The 21,825-nt window shown below is 30.0% G+C and overlaps 1 protein-coding gene across 6 annotated transcripts in view; it reads right to left on the reverse strand.

Annotated features, from left to right (window-relative positions):
- Window positions 1-467: 467 nt before the first annotated feature.
- Window positions 468-21,825, reverse strand: part of ab (BTB/POZ-zinc finger protein abrupt) — a 45,076-nt gene continuing 23,718 nt past the window's right edge. For 2 of the 6 annotated variants that reach the window (XM_070650162.1, XM_070650159.1), the window contains exons 8-11: window positions 7,715-7,816; window positions 2,304-2,768; window positions 2,096-2,239; window positions 468-2,033 (exon numbers count right to left, since the gene is read on the reverse strand). In XM_070650162.1, the coding sequence (XP_070506263.1) occupies window positions 1,597-2,033; window positions 2,096-2,239; window positions 2,304-2,768; window positions 7,715-7,816 (1,148 nt within the window). In that variant the 3' untranslated portion in view covers window positions 468-1,596. Of the gene's footprint in view, window positions 2,034-2,095; window positions 2,240-2,303; window positions 2,769-4,012; window positions 5,043-7,714; window positions 7,817-21,825 lie in introns of those variants that run through there. The other 4 variants (XM_070650160.1, XM_070650163.1, XM_070650164.1 and 1 more) reach the window with 4 other exon arrangements.

Consider the following 21,825-nt stretch of genomic DNA (forward strand, 5'->3'; position numbering starts at 1 on the left):
TTTGTTGTGTAAATAATTTGCATTTTTTCATCATTAATTGCTAAATATCATCATCATGTTCATCCTAATATCTACACTATGAGAGAAAAAAATATTGTTTATTTCATGAGAAAAGAATCATGTTCTTATGAGGTATTTTCAATTTCTAATAAAAATTCTGAGTTTTTCCTTCATTTATGTGAAATGTTTACAGTTCTACTATAGTCTATATATCTTTAAATATTCATCTATGTTTCACGATACTGTTGATTATCATTCTTCAAAGTGTTAAAAGTGAGGTATTTCAACATTATATTTACCGGCATTTGAAAGAATTAAAAACAAGTAATTGAAAAAAAAATATATAATAAATTGAGGTAATTAACATGAGGTAGTTATGGAATTTATGATTGCGATTTTTTTTTTTCTTTTAAAAAGTGTACTTTTGTGTATAAAAATGCAATATTGCTCATTTTTAACTTTATAGTAATAATTAATATATTTCTTGTATCTCTTTATGTTTATCATATCGACAAGGACTTTTATGCGTCATTTTTTTTGTTTTATTCTTTCACACCTTGCCAAGTTTTTTTTTTCTTCTTTATCATTCTCTTGATGGCACATTTAATATTTTTTTAAATTATAAACTTATTTATTCATGTTGCATTCGATATTCTGCTGCTTTCTCGCCTTTACTACTATACATTTATGTTTTTTATTTAATTTAAATTTATCAAAAAATCAAAAAACATATTCATAAAGACTTGATTTGAAGATTTTTAATTTATAACGGTCATTTTAATTTTGAAAGTTTGCTTCTTTTTTGGAAATAAAATTTGTCATCTTGGTAATGTATATTTGACAAATTTCATCCTCTTGGTAAATTTATATTCATGAATTGTTTCTTCTTGGAAAATTGTTTTATCCTCTCGGTAATTTCTTCAAATTTAAAATGACCGTTGATAATTTAAAAGCTTCAAATTTCAAATAGACTTTATGAATACTTCCTTAAATGGAAAATATGGCCTACAGATTTCAATTCTAATAATTTTCTTTTTACAAAAATTTCAATTTTTTTCATCTTAATTATCCAACAAAGTTTTGTAAATTTCATCATAATGATCGTTTCATGTAAGTATCTGCGTATACATGTAGTCAGTATACAAGAATTTAATTTTTTTTTTGAAAGGCGATTTTAATAATTTAACTGAGGTGTATAAAATGAATATATTTCTTTCGTATAACTTTCATATACCATTGTGACATTTTGCCTAAATATGTTGTATGTCTTATGTATATCCTTCTGATTTTTTTTATAATTTGTTTCTACATTTTCATGATGATTATTTCAAAAAAAAAAGTATTTTTTATATCCAATGTGATGTTGTCCCACCTTCATACTTATTTAATTTGTTTTATACTCGTATATGAATGAGAATGCAACTTACAAAAGTTTATTTTCTTTCTCCTTTATGTATAATATATAGTTATATATATTCTTGTGACCTATTTTTGTACTTTCCGGTTGCCAAAACATACACAAATAAAGCAAAGAATTGTTATTTCTTCATACATCCTTTTCTATGACACGGGAAGTGATAAAGATAATTGATAATTTCAATTAACGGCAATGCTGTTCTCATCATCTGACATATTACGCTCATCTGCTGAACTTTCTTCCTTATTATAATTATTTATATTATTGTTATTTGTATTGCTGCTATTATTATTATTAATATTCATTGAATTTTGTTGTGGCGAGTGACGATCATCATGTCGATCAGATGTTTCATTACGTCTTATGTCTAATCCACTGCTACCTGACATATTATGTGATTTATGACCGGAGGAATGATTTGCCGGCTCAATTGTGACGTTTGGTAAATTAAGATTCTTTGCAGCATCGTTCATGCCTGCAATTTTTGAGATGTCGAGTTGTGGAGGGAAGAAATTTGGCGGAAGCTTATCGAGATTTCTTTCAAGTGCGATTTTTTGTGCAAATTTTGCTGCTTGTATGGCTGCTGCTGCTTGTTCCTGTGACATTCCCATTGATCCTGTATTTCAATAATTTTTAATTAATTTAAATTTGATTGGACTATATTTTAGTGGAACTTACCGAAAGAATTTTCTGTGATGAATTGTAAATAAGTATCGAGAAGTGCTGATCCTGAACCTTGAAGTGGATTATCCTTTTGTGCTTCCATTAACTTTTGTGCATCTTGTCTTACGCGTGTTATTGTTGTACTTGGATGACTGAATGCTGTGGATTAAAGACTCATATTTTAAAGTCATGTTAAGCTATAGCCAGAATAGTCAGAACTTACGGTTAGGTGAATATCCAGGGTTAAATTTGTTACTTCCACTGTGTGACATTGACAAATCCTCAGCATCATCAACATCACTGTCATCGCCAGATCTTAAATCCATTTTCATGTCCGACCGTCTTGTTCCAGTTGGTGAAGCTCGTGCACGTAATTCAGCTGCTGATATTGAAACTCCGGCTTTTTGAAGTAATTTTGATGCAAGATCTGGATCGAATGGACTCGGCATTGGTAACACTGGCAAGTCTTTTGTTGAGATTCCACGATGTTGACGTGACATGTGTGAGTGTAATGAGTTGCGTGATTTGGCGACAGTTCCACATAATACGCATCTATAGCCAGGACAAATTGTGTGCTTATCTTCCAGATGTGTTCTCAATGTGTGTGCTGATCGGTAGATTTTTCCGCATTTTGGACATGGACGTGGATCAGTAGCTCGAACCCGCATCTCTAAAGAACGACGAGAAACTGTAAATGAGCAAATTTGAACATGCCATGACAATTTGGGAGGCGAATATTCAGAAAGAAGAAGAATTTTCACGAATTTTGGTGACTTTTTAATGTTTAATTTTTAGAACGAAATCAAAACCAATTAGAATGAAATTAATTAATTATGTTAAAATGCGATTTTAAGAATCAACGATTTTTGGTTAAGTTTTATTATTTTTTTTCTTCGTATTATTTTTATTATTTTTTGTTTCTTTCCAAAAAGAGTTTTTTTTTCTATCATTTCAAATACAAAAATTAATTTTTTGTCTCACTTTTTCATATTTTTTTTTTAAGTTTCGATTTACAATCATCAACACTGTTTCTTCACAATTTTTTATTTTATCGGAATGGTTTGAACTCATTTTTGGAATGTAAAATAAGTTGTATTCATTTTGGATAAAAATTAAATAACAACCTGAATATATATGCTTAGTTATGATATTTTAAATTATTTTTTCTTACTTTTTTGGAAATTATCACTGGAATTAAAAGTAAATTATTTAATTAGTTATAGATTTGTTGCAATTCTAACTGATTTGATGAAAAATTGTGTAAAATCTACAAGAAGAAAAAACACAAAAATCTACTAACGGAATTTTAAAATTCAAATTTTTGCATCAATTTATTTGAAAAATGTCCGTTAAAAAATCATCTTTAACTAATAAATTTAACTAAATAGCATATTACTTGGTTAATTCCAATGGCTTAATATCAAATTAAAAACAAGTTTTTAATTATCATCCTTTTCAATATGAAATAAATTGAATGATTTTACAAAAACTTTGCAGACAGTGCAAAATAAAAGCTAATTATGTTATATCACTCATTTTAAAAATGACGATTTGATAGATTTTTCAATAATTTATTTAAAAAAAAAAGAAATGGAATTAAAACAGAAAAGAGTTCAAAGAAAATTGGTCATGACTTTATCGTACACTACATAGCATAATAATTAAGTTTTTTCTTTATATAATAAGGAATTGTATAGGAACTATCGCATGAGATTAATTAAATAAATTATACGTCAGTGACTTTAAGAGGGGTTAAAAGGAACAAAAAATTAATATTGCATAGTAATTAATTTTCTTATTTTTATAATCATAACTTCTATGGCCCGTAACAGCATGTCTTGAAGGGTGTTTCTTGACCAATGATCCTCAAATATTCGAGAACCATAGCTTAAGCTTTAAAACCCCTCAAGATTCTCATTAAGGCTCATGATTTTAGCAGAATTTTGGAGAATTCCAATCATAACCTCAAAATTACGAGCCTTAATGTCCACGAAAAAACTAAAATTTAATCATTACTCAATTCTTTGGCTTTAAATGTTCAATTATCACCGATTCTTAATTAAGACAACTCAAAATAAACTAATAAATATTATCAATTAATATGGTAACGACGAGAACGGTCCACCACTCGATCTCATCGATTTCATTCGATTCCATTGGACAGTATGTTTCAATCGCATATGATTTCGTACACTATTTGGATGAGCAAATCGTCGTCCGCATTGTAATACGGGACATATAGGACTATCGCGCGGATAATGTCGATCTAAATGTTGTCGAAAGACGCGCGGTTCTAATGGAATTTCACATAATGGACATGGCAATAAGTAGTTACCATCAGCATTACTATCATCATTCAAAATTAAATCACTACTACTATTATTATTATCATCATTATTACTATCGATAAGACTTGAAAAGAGATCATTTGTTACACTAGCATGAAGCTGTTGCTGATGCTGTTGAATCGCATTATTTAATTTATTTTTATTAAGGCGACACATTTTCAATTCCGATGTATTTCCATTAAAGTTTCTTACTGTGAACCTACTGTTTGCACTTAAATTCATATTGAGATTAAGATTATGATTGGCGCACGAATCGTCTTGCTGATGTTGCTGTTGTTGCTTATTACTACTTACAAATGTATTCCCATTACACCCACTTTCCGTGCCCTGATTAATTAATTTCAAGTTATCGGATACAGCCTTATGCAATCTATTCACAATCTCTTCCTGTTGCTGACGAAAATGTTTCGTTTGTTGCTGCAATGCAGCGATCGTTGTTGAAAGGCCCGTGGACTCATGGGCGACATCTTGATTCTTGCTATTTGTTGTTGTTGATAAATTATGTACATTTGTATTATCATTTGAATTATTATCAATATTATGATGTTCCTCATCATCATCAAAGTCTTCATTCATTTCTTGTTTGATTACGGCAACACAATGTTGTTGAGCATCTGCAATCAAGCATTTTATGATTGCAATATTAGATGATTTCTGATCGCCCATTGAGTCCGACCTTGATCTTATTATTGTTTTTGTTTACAAAATTTTGAATTTTTATATTTTTTCTTTTTGGAATTTTGGATTCATTTATACTCCTATCTTTTGTATGATTTACTATCAAAATTTCGGTACATACTTAATAGTCTTTCCTACATATTAAGTATGTTATCTAATTTCTGATAGTTTCATCGCGTATTTAACAAAAAATTTCAATATTTTTTCGATGTCATTTCTCTAAATTGGTTTTGATTTCTTTCTCAAATCTATTTTAATTGATAACTTTTTTTATGTAAAGAAATTTAACGGAAAGGAGATAGAAAGAGAAAATGAATTTAAATTAATTCAATTAAGTTTTCTTTCGACTTTTTTTTTTGCTGATTATACGCAAAACTTAGTGAAAGAAAAGATTTGAAACCAAAGATTGTCATTATTTTATTTGGTGACTCACTGGATGAGCTATGATTAGAGCTGTTGAATGGTGAAAACAGTTATATACTTAAAATTGGTCGTCTTTTGAATATTTGGTAGGGGAATGAACTTTTAGAAAGGTTTTTGAACGTCTGGATGTGAATTATTGTATTATAAGATGGCTTATTGAGAGATAGAGCAGTGATGGGCAACCTGTGGGCAAGCCGTAAATGGTTGGAAATGCAATGGACTGTATGCCGTGTGAGGATTCGGCTCCGGCTAACCACCAACCCAAGTGGACAAGAATACGCTAGAGTTAGTCATCATTTGGACATTAAATTGCCATCAACTAGTTATAACGTATTATTGTCCATCCGGGTAAGTTGTTTCGTAAAGAATAAAAGGTTGCCAATCACTGACATAGAGTCCCTAGGTAAAATTGAATCTAATGAAGGATCATACGGCTATTTGAGCTTATTAAATCTATAATTCACATTTAAATCCATGAAAGAGCTATCAGATTGTCACAATTGAAGACTTGGAAATCCATAAAGCTTCAAATACTACCTTCTACCTCAATTCAAGTAAACATTAAGCTAGTTAAAGACTAGAAGCACACAAATGTGCCACAACAAACATTTTAATGTGGCGAAACTAATAAATTTCAAGTCTGTCTACTCAATCTGATTAATATTCATAAAAAAATCCAGCAAGTCATGCTCTCCGTAGTCTGAACATTTCAATCTTTCATTTCATCATCCAGAGAATCACCTTTTTTCACTTTAAATACCGAGACAGGAACATATCATTTCAGTTGCTTATGCCAATTAGATCCGATGATTAAAGTCAATGAGCTTTTATATTTTCAGATTATTTTCTCAATAGATCACGGTCGTATTTTTAGGTCTCACATAAAAATCAATTACAAATGGGTTAATATACAACAACAACAAAAATTTTTTCCGTATTTCTGTTCTCGTTGCTTCATTTTCATTCATAAATTCTCAATTATTTGTTGAGGAGGCGAATGAAGATAAAGCAAATAGAGAACTAACTAATTAATCAATCACCAATTGATGTAAAGAAATAAAAATAATAAAAAGTACTAAAAAGTCTACATTTTGGATACTTAAAAATAGAGTTTTTTTGGTCTTCTTCTTCGTTTCTTCTTTTTCTTTCTTTAATTCTTGTATTTTTTTTGTTTCGAAAGGCAATGTGAGATGATTTATGTCACAAGCGTGCTCATCAAATTAACACTACATATTATTATTAGTTTATTTTTGTAAAGACAATAAAACTCACATTGCCCCTCAATTTTTGGGGGGAGAGTCAATTTGGGGGAATTAAAAATAATATAAAATCATAAAAATTTCAATTTTTCTTTCAAACTTTCAAGAATTTCAAAAATTTTGAAAATTAAAAAAATTTAAAAAATTTAAAAAACGTTAAAAATTTTTTTTTTTGAAAATTATAAAAAAGTTAAATTTTGAGGAAAACACTTTTTGTTGATTTAATCTTTAAAAGTGAACAATCAGAAATCATTAATACTGAAGAAAATTGCTTATTAAAAAAATATATAATTAATTTCCATGGTCATGTAACCGATATAAAGTAATAGCATGTCAGTACACTTCGCCGATATATTTGTTACAATGAATATATATAAAAAAATTATTTAATTAAATTAAATTAAGCAGCATTGAATGTGGTTGGAATAATTTACGTGTCAATTAATCGATCTCATCAATACAGTCCAATTTTCAATTAATTTTTTTGTGACTGTAGAGATGGAAAACTTTTAGGGATTTTTTGTTTTTTGAATTTTCTGTTCCTCAATTGATTAATTTTTTCTGAATTTTCGCCAATAAATTGAGTGGTCGTTCACAAATTTCGTCTATTAGGGTTATCAATACCGGAACTCAGTACATACTAATCTCGAGACTCAGTCATATTGATCCTGGGACTCAGTACAGTTGATCCTGGGACTCAGTACATATGAATCAGTCCCGGAACTCAGTACATACTAATCTCGAGACTCAGTACATTCTAATCCTGAGATTGACAACCCTATCGTCTATCATTTTCCTATGGGTATGTCCCCATGTCTTCAAATCAAGAAACGTCATTTGTGAACAGCTCCTCAAGAAAATTTTTTCATGATTTCAGTAGCTATATACTATTCAGTTAAGGAATGATTTAAAATTGATGTCATTACCGTTCATTTGTTCTGAATAGTCCTGAGCTGCACTAAGTTGGGCTAAATTCTGCTGCATTTTGCTGAAATGAGCTGAATTATGCTGAATTGTATTGCGTGGAACTAAATTTTTTTGTTAGAAATGAGAATAAGGAATTAAATTTTAAACAAGAGTCATAAACATATCAAGCGGTGCATTTAATCAGCACAAATGTATATAATAAATCGTAATGTAAATATGAAGAATGTCAAGCAATAATTTGTTCGTCGAGTGGAGATAAAAGAGAATATTTTTTTGAGAATAAAGGAAGGAACTGCTTCTTAATTTTATGATTTACACTCAGACAACGGCAAACGATCAAATTTTCATTTCAACGCAAAAGAAAATCGTTTGCGCCATCAAAAAAAAGAAAAAGAAAAACTAAAAAGACATTAATAAATTTGTACTTTAAATTAAAAAATACTCCTCAATTCGTTCACTCACTCATTCCTTCCTCTATCGTCATTGCCTTTTTTTTTCTCATATCCAAAAATATCATCATCTCATTCGACTACTCGTTGTGCGTACATAAAATAATATTTCAATGTGATATTTCGTAAAATAAATTAACTAGAATGGAAAATAAAAGAAGAACGCGGCGCGAGTGAGGCATTAAAGTCGACATGGCACATTAAAGTAATGTAAAAGGGAAAATATTCTATTTATCGTTTAGATTTTTTTTTTCTTTTTTGTGTATCTATAAATACACCTTATTTTCATAAAACCAAAAAAAAAAAAAAACACTTTTCATCATTCAAGAAGAAAGAAGGAAAATTTTTCAGAATTAAAAGTTTATTCCTATCATATAAATGCATGTAGGAAAACACGTTGTCCATTATTTTCATATTTTGTTGGATATTTACTAGCAGATGGACACGTGAAGTTTTGATTTTGAGGACTTTTGGTGTGCTTCTCTAGGAGGATTTGTGTGAGATTTGCTTATAGTATTGAGATCAGGAATTGATACAACACAACCATTATTGGCTGTTCGAGTATTGATCTGAGTATTGAATATTGAGTAAATTATATTAAAACTATTGAGTTCTACAGTAATAAGTATTGAGTATGAGTAAGGAATCAATCTTTAATAGAGAATTGCCTGATTTAAGGAATAAACTCTAGATTTTGAGATTGTGTTAGTCTTTTTGAGGAAAATGTATCAATTTTTAGGTTAAGGTACCAATTTTCATATTTCCTACTTCCTTCTCCCCCGTCTTTACTCCCCTCTATTAATTTGTTATAGCACTTCTATCGATAACTAAGTTTCCCAGAATATATCATCTATTAGAAGTCCTTCTTGGACATGAACTGTTCGGATCATAGACAAAATCGTGTTTTACCCTCTTTTAACCATGATTACCGCAGCTCTATCACTCATTATCAGGATTTCGTATATAAAATTCGACTCCAGTCAACTCAACTTCATACAAAATTCGAATCTCCTTCAACCTCTACTCATTACAATCCCCAAAATCCTTCCGATCTCTCTCATAAATCCACAAAATATTGAAGAAGAACTATATACATATTATCAACAAAGAACTCTAACTCACTTTATGGATTTTAGAGAGAAGAATAAATGGCTAAAATTACTATATTAATTTATTAAGTATAACAACTATGAATAAGGCACATTACACTCCCATATTTTTTTTCCTCCTCTATTGCTTCTCATTCTTTTTGTTCTTTTTTTCCATTCACTGTTCCTAATAACAATTAAATGGGTTAAGTAATTTTCCGACATTTCATTTTCTTTTCATTCTTGTGTTTTTTTTTTGTGTGATTTCTTTTTGCGCTGCCTCGTTTAGCGAAAAGCTATAATTCATATTGTAATACTGAAGACCCACAAAAAAATACAAGTTATAAGGAAAAAAAAAAAAAAGGGAAATTTGAGTCGAATTAATGTCAAAATCACGTCAATAAATCCATTTTAAAGTACAAAATAGGAAGGCTTATTGATGATTCTTCATACCGCAAGCATAAGCACAATATTGAGAATTAAGGAGAGAATTGCAAACAATCAAATTATAAAATTAGTCGACCACCGTCGTATCCTATCCTAACCATCATAATCATCATTTTAAGTAGAATAGATTTTTTGGAAACAAAAAAAAAAAAATAAATTATCGACTGAAAATTAATCGATGGAATTTTCGCATAATCAAACTAAATACAGAAAATTCGATTTGCTTGCTACGATTCGCTAGGCATTGAGGAGACGTTGTCTTTATTTAATGTCTGTATAATAGTGAATGTTTGCCAATGTGAACAAAGAATGAGTGAGGAAGACATTGAATGAACAGAATAAAAAAACTTATGGCTATGTAGTGAAACCATTATGTCCGATAATTAATTGCAGATAGTACTCGGTTTTCCCTCATACCATCCATTTTTTGTCCATCGTCATGTCATGTGATTCTCTAATACTCGCCCTCTTTACCCATACCCATATTATTATTTTTTGTTCGTTGCGTTCACCCCCTTCAGTCCCCTCATTATGCTGTCTTTTTTCGTTGTTGCTGCTTTGCTTCGAAAAAAAAAACACAAAAAAAATCGCGAGCAATCATTGTGAAATGTTAATGTGTTTGTACACACAGAGGAGAAATTTATTCCTCAAAAAAATAATGCTATATCCTTTGTTTCGTACTATATTATACATGAGTATGTTGCCATTATTCTTTGAAATGCCTCAAGCAAGTCGGCAGCCACAGCAAATTAAGATAAAAGTTTTTCCACTCTTCCTTCATCCAATCGACAATATTTTCTGTGTCTGTGCTGGCCCCCGAAAAAAATTGTACTGATTGTTTATCAATTTCATTACACTTATTGGACATCATCATCGATCTCTTGTGTTGAGTTGTGTTGCGGAAGGATTATTATGTTTTATTTGCATAGTTACTGTTATTAATTATTACGATTATTTATTGTAAATGGAACTCATTTTCGACAACATTTTTCATCGACAATGTTATTGTATGTTGTAATCATTAATATCATGTATTTTCATATAATCACGTACACTTGCAGTTTGAATGAATTAATGGAAAATCTCTTGAAAATTCATTATACTTTGAATTAATTTTCTTTCATTTTTAAACAGCTGATTTACTTTAAATATTCAGAATCTGCATTTTTCATCTGAGATGATAAAATTGGCTCTGAAAGGACGAAATTCTAGACCAAGATGATCAATTTTTTATAAGATTCTTAGCTGAGATGGGAAATTTTTATGCAAATTTGATCTGAGAGGGTAAAATTTTAACCTAGATGACATAATTCGAACTTTCCAAATCTCATCTTCATAAAAACAATAAAAAATATCAAATTTACAAATCAAATACAATAAAGTGTCCCACTCAATATTCATAAACCTCTCACTGACCTACTTTCAATGCAATTTAACTGTTAAATCCATCTAATCTTCTTAAAATACAATGATAGTTTTTAAAATAACAAAAATTTATCAACTGATAGATTTGTTGAAAAAAAAGCCAAAACTATTGAAATATGAATTTTCAATTTGTACAAATAAATTGATATGCAATTAATAAAATGCATTTTATTTGACAAATTAGAAATGACATCTAATTTATTTTGACGCAAATAAAAAATCTGAATTAGATTTACTGGAAATTGAAAAATGTTATCAAAATGGAATTTTTTTTGATAATTAATCGATCTAATTACTTATCGTCAATAATATTAATTGAATTGATAAATTATTCGAGTGCTCATCAAAATTTACATTTGATGATTTGCATAAAATTCAAATTTTACTACAATTTGAAAGAAGTAGATGGAAGGAGTTGACTTTATAGAACTTTACAGGCACGCCATAAAACGAGTTCAATTATATCTCAAATTTATTGTCAATTTTAATTCCTTTTTTTCCACAAATAATAAAAACTTAAATTTTCAAAGAATCTAAAATATGTAAAATAACAGCACAAAGGCTTCAAAAGTCAAACAAAAAAAAATTTAATGGTCATGAAATGAAATCAGAAAATCATCGTAAAAAGGATAAGCATTAAGTGACGAGCAGGCAATAGTGGAAAGAGGTAGAACATAAAAATTGTATTTTTTTCGTTTTATTTTTTTTATACACAAATTGAGCTGTGCCAGTCATTGTGCACATTGTAATCAGTGCTCAAATCTTCGTGTTAAGCAGTCGTTTCGAAAACCAATTTTTTAAATTGTACTTCCAAAAAAAAAAATATGGATAAATAAATAAAAACGGAAACTTTTGTTTGAAATTAACTTTATGGATTTTCAACTTTTTCAATATATCTGTTCATTATTACGTCTAATATATAATTTGTATACATTTACTTGAAATTTTGCTCAAACAAGGGCAAAAGGCAAAAAAGAACTATAAAACCAACAATAGACCAAGACCGAGCAATCTTCATTTATGGTACTATGTTATGTTATATTTGTACACCGCGATTATTTATATTATCGTTAAAGTCAAAAAATGAGGGGTGAGAGACAATGGGATGGGGGTTAGGGGCGAGTTGAATTTTATCGATCAAATAATACTTTTTTTAAAAAATGAAATTGTGTATTAATAATAGACGCTTTAACGTTCGCTCATTTTTATTCCATATTCTCCGGATAATTCAGCTTTTAAAAGGAGAGAAACAAGAACAATACCGAGTTTCACATTTCTAGGCTTGATGTCGAGCGCTCTAGCATTTATGAGTGAAATATGATTATTATTGGGTACCTATATATGAGCCATTTTCGGTATAATCATGTACAATAAAATAACATTATTTAATTCAACTACTATAATAATGAACACGCAAAAATAATATATGAAAACGAGCTTCTACTCAATGTTACTCCCCTCCTACCTACCCCATACTACATTCTCATGTTAATGTTAAAATTGACTTGAAAATAACGAAAAATAACGATAACAGCCACCCATCAGTACTTGAGTTTATAAATATTATTTTATATATGGTAAAAGTAGCAAAATTATGAGTAAGAAAATGAAAGGGTATGGTGGGGGTAAAAGAGAAGGTTATATTTTATGATCCTAATTTTGACTTTTATCCTACCAAAACATTAATCCAATAAAATGAAATTATTTTTCCTTTTTTCTTTATTTTTTGTTACTTTCTTAGAAGTTTCTCATTAAAAAATTAGTTTTTTCTTCGGTATGTGAACATTAAAAATATATATATGAGGAATAATAAAGTGAATTTGGATTCTATGGGGGTGAATTGTTTTGATTAATTTCAAGTTTTTCTTTCAATTTTGGAAGGGATTTTTCAAAATTGAATAATTGAGTTTTTGGATAGTTTTGTTCATGATTTATGTAATTTAATATTTTATTTTAAAAGTAGTGAGTTGAAGTGGCTCGGTGGCGAAATGGTTTGGTACTTCGGTGTCTAATTACTGTGATATCGACCAATCGGTCATGAGTTCGAGACTCGGCATGGTAAATCTTCCAAGTATGTCCTTTTTCGAATCATATGAGTGGAAACACGGCTTACAGCCTGAAATTGTAGGTTCTACAGACAATAAACTGACAATAGCGTCATCAAAGAAGTGGTTCTGATCCCACTATAAGCTGCGTAGGTCTAAATATTGAATGCAGGGGTCTGGCGCACCTTAACTTTCTTTTTTTCAACTTTTAAATGAATTTTAGTTAGAAATATTAAATCATAAAAATGTTTAAATATAGAAAATTTAAAGAACTTCGAATGTTCGCAGGTTCAATTCTTATAAAAACCTTGAAAAATCTCACAGACTGCTTTTTGCAGAATTAAAAAATTCAAGAAAATTTCACTAAATGAAAATCCCAATATATATATATTTTTGCAAAATTACCAAAAAACACGGAGAACAATGGAAAACAATTTTTTTGAAAATTTCACTAAATTCAAAATAAAAACATTCTCAAATCCCATCAAAAACATAAGAACTATCCTTTCCAAAATTAAATTTCTTTAAATGAATCTAATTCAACCAAAAGCAATCCATCCACCACCCACACCCCCTTTTCAAAAAATAGAAGTAAAACCAATGCATAAACGGAGAGAAGATAGAGGAAAATAATAATAATAATAATAAAAAGTTTTATCTATAATTTCAAATACAAATCATTAATAATTTTCCCTTCAATTATAATTAGTCTTTCCTCCACCCCCCACCCCATTCTCATGCCACGATTTCCATAAAAGTTTAGTTTTATGTTTTAACCCTCATTTGTATACTGCCGAATATAAAAAAAAATCTATTTCCTTCTCTTTCACTCCATTTTATAGTTGTACCCTGGAGACAAAAAATTACGAATTCATAAAATAGATTTCGATAGATAGTTAGCAGAAATTGTGTACGTATGTACATACATATAACCATTTATATTATATGAATAGCATATTATTGTTGGGACAAATCTCATTAAATCGTGATGTAAAATGTGTTTTTTGAGAGAGTAAGAGAAACAGAGAAAGAGAGAAAGTATTAGGCAATGCTGCCCATTCTCTTTATGCTCCCCTATCTTATCAAAAACCATTACACTATTAAGCAATAGAAAGCCATTCGCACAAAAAAAAATTTTTTTCATTGCTATAGCATGAAAATTATGTATGTTTCAAGTACATTTGTGTGTGTATGAGTGTGTATGCTTAGGTAGTGTTGTGCAATTGTACATGTATTATGCTTTATTTGCTCAATTAAATTCCATTGTACGATTAATCGTATTAAGGAGTTTGAATGATTTCCATTTTCACATTTCTTAATGTTCCTTCCTACTCTGTCTCTGGTTAGTTGATGGAAAATGGCAAAAGACTCTTTCCGTACATTATAAAGAAGAATAATAAAAATAGAGAAATGTTTGGGAGAAAAACTATAGATGGAAAGTCTGATGTAAACACACACATACACACACACACATGCTTTACGAATACAATTGCAATAAAATTCGCACTTGTGTAAACAAGAAATAGGAAAAACATACATAAAACTTGTGCTCTATTCTCATTTACCACCATTTGATCTCCTCATTCTCATGCTCCATATATCCATTCTACCATCATTCACATATTGCTATATCGGCTATGAATCTATCTACAATCCCATCATTTGTCCACGAAAAATAAACTTTATCTTTTTCAATTTTCTTCTTCTTTGTGTTCCTTTCCTTACGGTCAAGAAATTCTTATTCTACTTGGATATCAACCGTTTGAGTTAAAAATCAAGAAAGTTACAGATAGAAAGTATAAAATTCTATCTTAAGATTGCCACACATCAAATTAAATGTGCCTCTGACTTCCTGCATGTCCACTTTTCTTTCCTTTATTTTTTTTTTTTCAATTTAGCCGATGAAAGATCATGTCTAATGGCAATGAGTTGAGTAAATGAAATTTCATTTTCTTTTATTTCATTCCTGTTTAGATTTGTAATGAGAATAAGGAAAGAAATTGTAGGATGTGGATTACGAATAGAAGGTTTGAGTGGCTGTCAATGAGAACATGTCATCAATTGCTTCCTTAAATCCTTGTCTGAATTCTAGAATCAAAACATTGATCCAAAAAAGTGGTGAAAATTTCAAAATTTGAAAAGCTGTTAAAAATTTAAATTCCAAAAAACCGTTACAAACTTTTAAATGAAATTTGAAGTACTTAAATGAACAAATTGAGATAAAAAAGCGTTCCTGACCCTTTTTTCAAGCACAAATCACTCTGCAACTATCATTGTCCGTAAATCATGTGAAAATAAAAGAGATTATTTCGAAAAGAAATGGATATAATTAAATTTCATATCAATTTTTCAATTTTATATTCCCTCAATTCGCTTAAATGTTTTCGATCATTATAAAAATAAAAGCAAATCATGTTGAAAAAAGGAGAAAAAAAAGTTGAAAAATAAGAAAAAGAAGAGAAAAAATAAAGTCGTAAATCAATATATTTATATATATATCTACGAATGTCCTGTAGAGTGATATAAAATAAATTCTAAAAAGCAGCCTGTACATCGAAACGAAAGCACATACACACAATTGTACATTTTGAAATTTTTTTCCTTTCCTTTCTTCTTCTTGTCCATAGCCTTGAGTCGTTTTTCACACACAAAACGAAATGAAATGGATGGATAGATGGACATATATATATTCTAAAGTGTAGAATAACTTCCTCATACCAATCACACACTAGCCCCAAAAACCTCACATTTTCTTTTTTTAGCCACCCACTCCTTATAATGGGCGGGAGGACCCCGGTCAGAAAGTATTAAGCGACACAATTTCATCATTTCCATTTTCATCCTTTTTATTTCTTCTTCCCATTCCAACGTTTTTCTTTCCTTTTACAGAAAAAGCTTCGAAAAAGTAAAATCTTCACTTGACTATATATTATACTATGGATAGGAAGAGCAGCCTATATGTGTCTTGTCACACATTGAAGGAATATTTTTCATTTTGTAGCATCGGGGAGGGAGATGTTGAGAAGAAAAGGAGGAATGAAAAAGATGGACAATTTTATCATTTAACTTACGTATACACATTGTATTTGTTGAGGAAACAGAGAAAACATTGAGAGAATGAGAAGAACAGAGCAAGAAAAACTAGTTAAGAAGTGAATATTGGAGTTGGGGAGCTTTGAGGTTATGACGCATTTTCATGAGAATTTCAATTAAAACTTTGAATTTTTCATTAGATTTTTGGAAATTTTACATCTAATCTAATTAATTATTAAGATATGCATTGTGGATGATCACTGAAGATGGAACAGGCACCAATATATGCTTGCAGTGTCCAAATAATTCAAACTTAAAGAATCTAACTCAAAATTCAAATAATTTTGCCTTTTAGAAAATTTAAACAAGCATTTTCCCGCCAAAAGTTCAAATTGCTCTATCTTCAAATTGCCTAACAATCCAGCCATACTGATTATCACATTAAACTCATCATTCACATTACAATTCACAGAAAGTACGCTAAAAATACATAAAAGTTCATGTACATGATAATATTGATTTAAGGAGAGCCATGAGAGGAGGAAAGATGAAGAAAAATACTGGGCATATATACACAAGAAAAAGACACACATGCGGGATGGGTATGGAATGAGAGGATAAATCATGTGTGCGTTGTATACAAAATGATACTTGAAACAATCGCACAATTTATTTTCCTTTTATTTCTTCTACTTTTCTTTTTTCTGGGGCCGTCCAGCTATGAGCTATTGCATTTACACTACTTTATGCCCTGTACACAATATATAGAGTAGGAGGGGGTGATATGAAAAACACATATGTATGATATACGTTATTTTATATGTGAAAATAAAACTTTTTTTTTCTTCCTTCTTCCTACTTTTCTCATTCTTTGCCTTGCCATTTCTTCTTCAAATTGACCAAATAGGAAATCGTCGTAGAACGAAAGAAAAAAAAAAGCAATCGATAAAATTCCTCTGTGTAATTATGTGTCGTAACAATCAATCGACTAGGGGATTATTGTTGTATTATGAATGCACTAAATAAACAAGGAATTGAAAATGAGATTGGCATTCGTGTGCGAGGAACAAACTATTGAATTAAATTAAATTAATTTTTTTTTATATGTTTCATAACATTACGACAACTTTCTTGTCTGTTAAACACAATCATACAAAAAACTATAAATTATGATTATTGTTATATAAGTGAAAATAATTTTCCTATTATATGCACAACTTTTATGAACTTTCATTATTGACGGAGTTAAGAGAGCATTGAAAAAGCTATCAGATTTCAGTTTTGTGAATTTTAATAGAGATTATCACGTTGAGGAGGTCTTGATGATGTTAAGTGGGCATTTTGCTATCGTAATCTATGATTTTTCAACTTTATGATGTTTAGATACTTTAGATAGTTGGAATTGTGGAACTAGGATTTTTTGGTTCTGAGGGAGTCGTTGGTCTCTATTGCAGTGCTGTCCAACGTTTTTCGTGCCACGGAACACCTTGACGGCGAGCTCCGACCAAGACTGAACATGGCAAGCACATTAGCGTGTCACGGCACTCAGTTTAGACAACACTGCTCTATTGCATCACTAAGTAGACTTGAATAGCTCATAAAACATGTTATTAAGGGTGAACTGCAGAGTATATCGTGAGAATATTCAATAAGAATGAAAAGAATCTGGGAATATGTAGGATATACTTATTGTTTATTTATATTTATTCCTCCTAACATGCTTACAACACAGCATTTGGCATGATATGGCAATTTTCAGTTTTCTCTGTGCAAATGGACCAAAAACAGGTTTCAGTGCACCTTCAAGTCGTAAAACGTATTGTCTGATATTGTCATCAACACGGTTACTTAGCAGCCTATGTTATGTCCATTGAATGCTCATTTAAGTGAGTATACTCACGAGCATACTTAAGAAATATAGATAAATAGGCTTACAGTATGATATTTGCCTATTAGGATCATAAAGCTATCAAATGATCATAGAAAACTACTATCTAATCCTCAAATCCACATTAATAAATCAAAAAGCACCATTGAAGAAAAAAATATCGAAAATCACTTAAGTAAGGCATCACAAATAAATTAAGTAAATTTGCCATGCAAATCAAATCTCTTAAAAAGTCAAAATACCGAAAAAAAAGCAGCAAAAAGAGGGGGAAAGAAGAAAAAAAAAATTCCCATGAAATTCAATAAAAATTTGCATGTCGCATGACATTGCCATATCACATGCTGTATGTGACATAAAAATATCAGCAATATTTTTCACTTCATTCTCATCAACAACAAAATCATCAATGTTTAGTAGATGTAAAGATAGAAAGAATATCCAATTCATATTCTCATGAAAATAAAGAAGAAGGAACCAAAAAATTTATCATCCATCCCCTCATATTCTTTATCCTTCAAGGCATATCGTCAGTCAGTATAATAATAATCATCATATTCTGTGTATAATGGACATAGAAAAACTATTACATAACTCCTCACTTCCTTTTCTATTACTTTGCTTATTTTACTAGTTTTTATTCTTAATATCATTACGGAGAGCATGCATGTATGTATGTATTGAGAGGGTGGAAACATATTTTCCTATAGCTTGTTTGTTATGATTGTGTGACTTTGCCTTTTTTTTATTATTTAAAAACTAATAGTTTTATACATATCTAAAAATTTATATTCAACATACATCTATAAATGTGTATTTTATACATTACACAATTTTAATGGCGACTAGAAATGTAATCCATCCATCCATTCATTTATTTACCCACTTACCATTTTTTGGCCACCCCACCCAACCCCGTCCCATCTGCGATTACCATTTTCTTATACACTATCTTATTCATTTCACCTCCTTCATTACGTCACTCAACCCACAAACTAGTCTACCCATCACTCTCTGATGATTTTAACTCCATTTCCATAATGTACAATTGCCAGCATATATACAGCAGTGGCAATAACAACAAAAAAAAGTATTATAGTTTCTCTCTCTCTCTATTTCTCACTATATGTATGGCATCATCATCATCATCGTCATCTTCATTCCTCTCACACTCTTTTACTTGACTCTTGAATCTCAATTTTTTGGATGTCCCTCATACTCTATGACTGACTTGCTTTCTTTACTTTTTTGAATTTTCGGTTTTTCTCCATAAGACGGAGAGTTATGAAGTGTTGGAACGAGTGGGGTATGAGGGGTAAATAAAGAAAATGTTCGGTTGTCCGTCCGTTCTTCCTTATTCTTGGCAAAGCACAGCAGTAAGAAGAAGATGAAAAAAAAATTAATTTTTTTTTTTTGTAGTTTTGCTCTATCTCGCTTTTGCACTTTATTTTGACTCAAGACTATCGTCTCTCTATATATGTACATTTATCAATGTATTGTGCATAAGGCACATTTACCCCTTTTATTTTCCATTCTGTTGTCTTTAGGAAAATTGGTTAAAAAGGAAAAAGAAAAGGTAGTTTGAGAGGCACTTGTGATGACTGAATTGTGTTGATGAACGCATTTTTTACTGCTTTGTGATTTATTTGTGTCTATTTTGAAGGGTGAATGGTCATTTTGGGTATGGTTGCTTTCTGATGTATTTCGGAATGTCATATTCTTTGTAAAGCTTCTAGTTTTGTCATTAGAAGTAGTATGACTGCACATTCTTAATGCATGCATAACTCTTGGCTATCAAATAGGCAAGAAAAGCCAGATGGAATTGTAATTGCTGTCAAATGGAAGCTTTTCCCAGCGCACCGGTCGAAACAAATGATGCCCGAAAGGATTCAAAACTCAATTAGACTGTGGCATGTCGCCCTACTAAATCAGATGAGACATACCTGTCCAATCCGATCACAGATCACAAGACATAACTAAGACTTAACTAAGACTCAAAACAAACTGAAACCCTTGATTTTCTGCAAGACAAGTCAAATAATCAACCCCAAAAAATTATCAATAACCCTTCAAAAATGCTAATGATCTCCCCACAAAAACAGGCAAAAACAAGTCAGTCATCAAATTTAAACTTCACAATCACATTGATTATGCAGAAACGTGCTAAATAGGAAAGGAAAATAGTGTGGTTGAGATGGTATAGAAAAAGCCACTCAAACCACCAAGAGGAAAGAAGAAGAAGTTTATAGTATATTCATCCAACTGCCACTTTCTATGTGAATGTTCTATGCAGAGCAAAGAAAAAAACACAAAACGATGATCCATTTCCTTCACATATTGTAAATGTGTTTAGTTTTCCATCCTTCTTATACTTTCTGCCCATTTTCTTTACGTATATTTTTAGTGTGCTATAAAATGTATATTTTCTTTCTATTTCTATCAATTTTATACATTACACATTTTCTCTAAAGTTATTTTGATCTGTTCTGGTATGAAATGGGGTTTAAGAATTGTATGTAGGATGAGAAATCATGGTCCTTTTTTGTGCCATCTTATATTCTCTTCTAAAAATCTCTCTGGTTTGTTGTGTGGCTCTGTTTAAAAAAAGGAAATATATTAGTATTTCCCTTTTGTTTTATTTCATACACATCTCATACCCAATAATTTTTTGTTGTGCCATTCTCGCCATCATCTATTGTATTTATACGAATACAGTAACAGTATGGAGAAATAAAGAGAGTTTGGAGCACATTTTGCGGAACAATGAAACTTAACTATTACCCATTAAGAGGCCAAAATAGATAGATATTCGAGTGGAGAAAATAAAATAATGAATAAAAAGAGGAAAGGGGGATGGATGGATGGGATGGAGGACCGAGAGAGATGAGATTGTAACCAAACATTTTCTTTATTTATATAGAAATGTGCTATATGCACACACAGATGAAATTGCTTTATTTGAATAATTTTATATGCTTTTATTCGCACATTGTTTCAATGAAATTTACTGAGCAACTTTGTCAGATTATTTTTTTCCTTATTCAAAGTGTGAAGCGAAAATGTCTTTTTTTAAAACCATTGTTTCAGGTAATTTGCGTCTATTGATGAGGCAGGAGAAATTTTGACATGGAGGCGAAATAAAAAGTTTTATTGTTGAAAGTTTTGCATCAATTAACTTTTTTCGTTTGAAATACACAAATATTTTGCATAAATTAATTTAATTTCATTAAAAAATTGCAAAAAGTATTGAATTTCAGTGAAAATTGATGCGAAATTGAATATTTTGATGCAAAATCATTTAACGATTGAAATTTTGAATGAAAATGACGCGAAAAATCATTCAATTTAAAATTGAATGAAAAAGATGCATAAAAAAGAGTTGGCAGTTGAAAATTTCAATTTAAAGATGCGACAAATTGATGCAAAAACATTTGACAGTTAAAAATTTCAATTAAAAAACTCAAGAAATTGATGCAATCATTCATAATAGTTCTAAACTATCAATAACGTAATATCCAATAAAACCATTAAAGTTAAGCTTTCAAAATCCATAATCTTCAGGATTTAAACTTTTAAACAACATTAAAATAATTAATATATACGTATATACATTAAAATTTACAAATGTTAGTAATTTATCATATAGTATTATAGTTACTAGTTTTACCAATTAATCATAAAGAATTCTTCAATTTTTCTTCCCTGATTTTAATGCTAGTTTTTCCTCATCTATTCGTT

The sequence above is a fragment of the Chironomus tepperi genome, unplaced genomic scaffold (genome assembly GCF_022539635.2).
Source record: "Chironomus tepperi strain 1889 unplaced genomic scaffold, CSIRO-AGI_Ctep_v1 contig_445, whole genome shotgun sequence".
Lineage (NCBI taxonomy): Eukaryota > Metazoa > Arthropoda > Insecta > Diptera > Chironomidae > Chironomus > Chironomus tepperi.